Source organism: Synchiropus splendidus, chromosome 10 (genome assembly GCF_027744825.2).
Source record: "Synchiropus splendidus isolate RoL2022-P1 chromosome 10, RoL_Sspl_1.0, whole genome shotgun sequence".
Lineage (NCBI taxonomy): Eukaryota > Metazoa > Chordata > Actinopteri > Syngnathiformes > Callionymidae > Synchiropus > Synchiropus splendidus.
This window is the reverse complement of record NC_071343.1, coordinates 8,298,762-8,305,392: the sequence shown is the minus strand read 5'-3', so window position 1 is coordinate 8,305,392 and position 6,631 is coordinate 8,298,762. Positions and strand designations below refer to the sequence as shown.

Genomic DNA, 6,631 nt, shown 5'->3' with positions numbered 1-6,631 from the left:
ATCAAAAATATAGCCTCATCCCGAGCAAATCGTTGCATGAATTCATGATGGTTTTGAAGCAAACTTTGTTGGTGCTGCAGTCATTAAAAATGTTATTTACCATTGGATGAAGGTTTTGTCAGTGTCGATCAAACCTCAAACCAGGATGGAATACATTCCCCAGCCAGAGTGGCACGGCACCTGGTGAAATACAGTTGTGAAATGCGTCCTCAGACACCGGGAAACGCACAACGATCCCCTGATAAATTGCGTCATAGGGAAGCAGAAGGGAACTTGTGTCTCACACACACGCACACACCGACACACACATCGTTGCCTTATCAGCTAACCCCCTCTAGTGCCGGCCATCCTGCACACACGCGCTCCCTCTCCCAGTGAAGACGCGTCTCCTGCTGCATCCCAGTCACTGCTCCTCCTCCTCCAGCCTGGAGACAGCGCGCAGCGCATCGCTGCTCCACGGGATTTTCAAAAACTCCGTCACGACTCCTGGAAAAGATGTAGAGCGTCTTCAACACCAGTAAAAGCGTCGCGACCCGCAGGAAGTTTGTCTGAGCAAACCCGAAATTGAAGTGACAGCCAGCAGTTTTTGGACTCGTGCGCATCACCATCACCACCTTCACCATCGCAGTGTCAGAGATGGAGCTCTACGTGCACAGGTACGCGCTGCTTTTGTCCGACGCGGACCGAATGTGAGGAGCGGAGCTCGCCGGGGATCCAGTTGGTCTTCACTCGGAACACGTCGGTATCTTCGGGCTCGCGCGTGAAGCCCGGGATTGACGTTTCTGCAGACATGAGCGTTGGAACGAGATTATTGTCGGTCTTTCTTGGAATTGTCTTCACTCGCCCGATCCACTGCAACCAAGGTGAGTTTGTCTCTTCTCTCGTAGTCCGTTTAGACCCAGCAATCTGCTCCAGGAAGCTCCACAAACAAGAGTCGGACACTTTTATTTCTTTCCCCAAACCACCACACTTCCGTTACCAGTCACAAATGACGTTGAAGTATGACACTTTTGCACCACAAAACCAGCGATCAGTGAAGATCAACTTTATCATCAACACATTTTCATTTTCTTATCACCAATGATGAATCTATATTTTTCCCATATATACTTATAATTCGAGTTATTTTGGTCCTCATTTTTACATGTTTAACGACAAGGCTGGAGAATTTTTCATGAATTGTTTAAATATTTATTAATAATTTGTTTAATTGTTATTTGTTTTGTCGATTATCATCACCTATAATTAATATGATCATGTTTAGCTGGCAAATTACAACAACAAAACAGTAAAAAGGCGACATAATTGTAATTCCTCGTGAGAAAATGCAATAATTTCAGTTAAATATTTACATTTGTGTGTGTTTCAATCGCTTCCTCTGGATCGTGGGACTGCATGTAAATGCCAAGAGGGTGGTTCTAAACTTTATTAAATATTAATTTCTACATGCATTTCAATCATATAACAGGTTATATGATAACAGTGAAACGTCAACATCGAAGCAGGTTTTTATTTTCATCCATCAATTCTTTTGCTCCCCTCTTGTACCAAAATGATAAAAACCTCCTTTAAAGAAAACAGTCGATCCTCTCAGTGTTGCCTCATTTGGCTGCTCCCAGTGAAGCAGTGGTGCTGGGCTTGACGTCTCTTGCAGAGCTGGCCAGATTATCTATTGTCTGTCACCTGCCTTCAGAAAACCCATTCACACCATTTGTGTCAGTGCACTTTCCTCATCTGTCACGAGCTTTGTCATCGCAGAAGGAGCAAAACATTGACTGCCGGATTAAAATCTGTTCAATGTAAAGCTGTTTCTGCTCTCGCTCTCGGGCTGCTTTGTCGCTTTACTCTCTAGAACACAATGCCATGTTTATATTTTCCTGTGAAAATGGTCACAAGGTGTTAAGAAATTGAACAGTGACAGAAGATCTTGTGTTTCTGTCTGATTCCAAACTTCACGGTCACTCCTGTAAAGACACACTCGGTGGCATCTCAGAGGTTTAAAATAGTCTTATTGATTGTTCAGGGACAAGAGAATTGCGTCCCCCACCTCACATACACAAACACCTCAGGTTATATTTTATTGTTTTCTGAGTTCAATAAGAGCGATGTTGCTCCCTGTTCTCCCAGACAGCAGCCTCACTTTGTGTTTTTCTCAGTCTCCTCGAATGATTGAACTGATGTCTCCTCGCTGCTGTGCTTTGGTCTTTTTTATCGACTGGTCTGGGACCTAGGTGGCCGTCACATCTTCAGCGAACGGCTCGGCTTACTAAAGAAATATGATACAGAGTGTGACGGCAAGTGAGACTCTCATTATGGTTATTGAATTAGCAAGAGAGGCTTTATGCGGTTCATTGCTGTCGGATCTGTAATAATAATGTGTGTGCGTCACTGTGAGTGGGATATTGTGACGTTTAAATGTGTTTTAAATGCTCCTCCTGACTGAGTCATTTCATTTCAACTGCTTGAGTTGTTATGACAGCATCTTCTACGTATCTTACTGTATTTATTTCCTCTATTAAAACTCAAGAAAACGTATATATTTATATATTTATATATATATTTCTCTCCTGTTTCTCCCACCAAAACTTGAACTTGAACTTCATTTAGTTTCAAAGCAAATTCAATTGTGAAGTAAGTAAAACTACTATCAAGGGTCTTTTATTTGTTCGCGTAGCTTCTTGAAATATAATAAAAGAGAGCGGATGTGGATCTACGTAAATGTGCATTTCCCCCTCTGGGTTGCCACAGCCTCCTCCTCCTTGCACGTCTCCGCTTCTCACACCTACAGTATCCGCTTCATGTGGATGGGATTTCATCTTCATCTTGAGGAGCCGTTCCTTTTTAAGAGCCCTTCAGTGGTGGCGCATTCCAAAGTCAAAAAGAAGATTTGAAATAAATATAAGTAGCATTGACATCATGTCTGTGTTATGAGGACATGTGAAGGCAACAGTTATGAACGGCTGACCTGCAAGTCGGTGCATGAAGGAGCCGTTCAGAGGACACACATCCCTGGACCTCAGTTGTCTTCCCCTTCTCCTGCTATCTTTATCTCCAACAGTGTCCATCCACTCGTCTCCCGCCCACATGGGTCTGCCCTCCCTAACTTGGCCTCCAAACTACTCCGCGTGAGCTGTCCTTCTGATGTACTCATTCCTCAGCTTGTACTGTCTAGTCTATGACAACCTCAGTATCTTCATCAGAGTCTTCATCGAATGCTGATAAATTCTGTCCATCCGCTGACAATATTGTACTGCATTCACAGTGTATCTATTGTGTTCGTATATGTGAGGGTATGTAGACATGCGTCTGCCCACACATCTACCCATGTAACCTGGGCATGTTTTGCTATAACAGCTGTGAAGCTCTTCATGTGTTACACATCACACAAGTTGATTCTTCCTGTGATGCGCTTTGAGATGATGGTGATGAGGCTTCATGAAACAGGTTGGTGGCGTTCATGGTTTAAAGATGATTTGAGGTTTCTTGAAACGGTTGTTCATATCCAAATATTCTAAAGCAGAGAGTGCCATCTAGTGGGCTCTGAAAATGAGGACACTGTTTCATGAAGCCTCACCAGTCCATCATCAGCAACTAGGAGTGTAAGAAAATATTGGTGCTCAAATATATAAATTCTAGATTGCACAATATTGTGCACATTATATTGATATTTTTGCTAAAATATCGCAATATTTGATTGTCTAATATTGTCTTCACATTTTAAGTTGCCCATATCGATATTTGATAGACACAGCAGATACTTGAACATGCTGCTGCAATTGTAATATTTAATATCAATGTTTTGTTTTTGGACCCTGGAATTATTTTGTCGACTAAGGGAGCAATTTAACTGCAAATCTAGCTGGACCGACTTGTTTTCATGCATATATTATTATTTATATATTAATTATTATTATATGTCGTACAATTATTATTATACGATACCTGCCAATAAACAGCCCTTTTTCTAGAGAGAGAAATATTTAATATTAAATTATTCATCTTTTTTTACATGTTTTTACATGTTCGATCTCCATATATATATATATATATATATATATATATATATATATATATATATATATATATATACATGACTTTAGTATCTGTATAACCATAATAGTTATTTATTTAATTTCTTTCTTTACAACTGTTTATTCTCCACATTACACAGCGCATAGAATAACAATGTCCACTTGGCACACTGAGACGGAGAATTGACGTCATGCATGAATCGGAGACTAAAGCTGCAAACAGACGCTTCAGCGAAAGCTGCTAAAAACACCAACAAATTTACAGTCAGATGGATTAGGTAAATTTCCATCTGGTGAAAATGTAGTTTCAATCCTTCTATGAGAGCTCACTACTGCGACAAGAGAATGCCCACGTCATATTTTAGACTGGCTCATTTTCCAGTCTTCGCCGTCATCAGACAGATTCAGAACACGGAAGTAGCTGTGAGCCTGTGTTTAATCCAGCAACAGGGTGATCGTGACAGAATGTTTTCTACACTTGTACCATCGAGTCATGTACACGAACAGATAAGACAGTTGAGACGCCGGATTTCACAACAAGTGCTGATGTTGATCGTGTGAAAAACACAAGGCCTGGGGGCGGATGGTGGCCCTAGAGCTCAGAGTTGAAATTAAATCTGCTTCTGACCAAGACACAGTCAGAAAAGTGGAGATCATAAATGTCAACACCCCTCGGCTAAATATGTCCTACATGAACAAGTTGTTCCAGAGTTAGGAGACAGACAGATGTTCTACTTATTTATTTATTTATTGCTATTTATTTATTTTTGGACATATAGTTTTGTTTTTGGAAACCGGAGGCCTCAGACCGATATTTCGTTGCCATAATATAGTGATATGTTTTTGTGCAATGACAATAAAGAAAGTCTAAGTCTAAGTCTAAGTCTATTCTTTTCAGTTCCATGCTCTCTCTTGAAAGATAGCCAGTCAAAGTAATTCACTCAATAAGATTTGTTTCTGGTTTCCAACTTTGTCTCCAATGTGGCCTCTTGCGTGATTTAGTTTGATGTACTTGACGTGAAATGTGCCGTTTAAGCCTGCAGTGCAGTTAATAAGTCAAATTATGGCATTGTCGGGTTGAAAAGCTTTTATTTTACTGCATATTTCTGGACAAAATATGAAACCTCCAGTGTACGTTTATAGCCGCAGACATTAAATGTTTTATTTCTGTCACAATAGTCAGGTTGGAAATCGTATTTATCTAACTATTAACTGCGGCTTTATAGGTCTCTTCAGGGCTTTGCTGTACATCATTACAAACAGCCGTTTTAGTGTAAATGGATGCTTTTGAAAACTGACAAACAGAAATCCAAAGCGCAAGGACGAAATTGGATTTCTTGTTAGCTGTTGAGAGTACAATAAAACCAATCACCCTTTGCCTCTCGTCCGTGCGCCTGCTTTCGTGCTGCAGCGTGTCCGACAAACCGCTGCATGAGCCACGTTGTGTTCACAGCGCTCTCCTGACTCAGGTGCGAGGAGGCTTCACACTTCATCATGTTTATTTCAAAGTTTCATTTCAAAACACATGAACAAGTCAACCCAAATCGTGGACCAAAAGTAAGTCATTTAAACATTTAAAATACTCATGGTATATGTAAAGAGCTGTCTTCAGTATTTCAGTTTTGCTCTCACGCTTTCAGTCCCACATTAAAAATGACTCGTTCGGGATGAAAGGCCAAATACATACATCCGAACGGCAAAGTCAATGCAAAAAGCTGCAGGTTTGTTTACCGCGTGCTTTTGTTTTATTCATGCTAATAATGTCATATTTCAACAAACGGTGCCATTTGGTGGGATAATTGCTGCAGAGCTGTTTGCAAATGTGTGAAAACGGAACCGTGAGGAAACAAGAGGAAACAAAGAGAGACGACTTCGGCTGCCTGAGGCACAAATAAGCCGCATTCAAATTTAATCATTGACATTTCTCATTCCAAAACCAGTGGCTCAAGGTGACCTGGAATGCTAATAAATATATCGACTTCATTTCCATGCATGTTGGGCTCTTTGTTGTGAGACAGAATTGATCTGGGGGTCCTGATTTGAAAAGGATTTCTCTTGATGTTTTTTTTTATTGTTGAATAATGTAAAAGTGAAGTGCGAAAGACCAACTTGTCGGCTCCAAGTGAATCTGCTACCGTGGCATTGGCGCCCGCTGTTGACCGTTGCAATTGGGGTCAGGTGTGTTTGAGTGATTCTGTGCAGGTGCGTGACCACAGCCTCATGATTTACATCCCTGCACCTTTTCAGCAGTTTTTCTACGCCCAAAAACTAGAAATAGAATTCAGAAATCGGCACGTTGGGCCGCCTTTGGAAGCTGGAGAAGTTGCTCTGTCTGAGGCTGGTGAGAACCTGTTCAGATCTGTAGAAATGCGTCCTCTGAGGTTTGTTGATGGCCCATAGCGTCTTTGGGGTCATGATGTTCTACCTTTATAGGTCAGTTTAATTACCGTAATTTCCAGACTATTGAGTGCAGCAAAAATTAACACTGACAAATTCAAAGAGGAATAAAGATTTTGCACATACATACTGTAAGTCATGCCAGTCTGCAGGCTGCCGGTGCAGCAGTGCAGTCCACGCTGTCGACAGGTGTCATGCGCCAA

The 6,631-nt window shown here is 41.3% G+C and overlaps 1 protein-coding gene across 2 annotated transcripts in view; it reads left to right on the top strand.

Annotated features, from left to right (window-relative positions):
* Positions 1 to 372: 372 nt before the first annotated feature.
* The window catches only part of LOC128765709 (ephrin type-A receptor 6-like), a 141,377-nt gene continuing 135,118 nt past the window's right edge, over positions 373 to 6,631 (top strand). Inside the window, exon 1 of one of the 2 annotated variants that reach the window (XM_053876698.1) lies at positions 373 to 656. Coding sequence is in view for 1 of the 2 variants with exons in the window: in XM_053876697.1 (XP_053732672.1) it covers positions 791 to 863 (73 nt within the window). In the remaining variant the exon portion in view is untranslated. Of the gene's footprint in view, positions 864 to 6,631 lie in introns of both variants that reach the window. The other variant, XM_053876697.1, reaches the window with a different exon arrangement.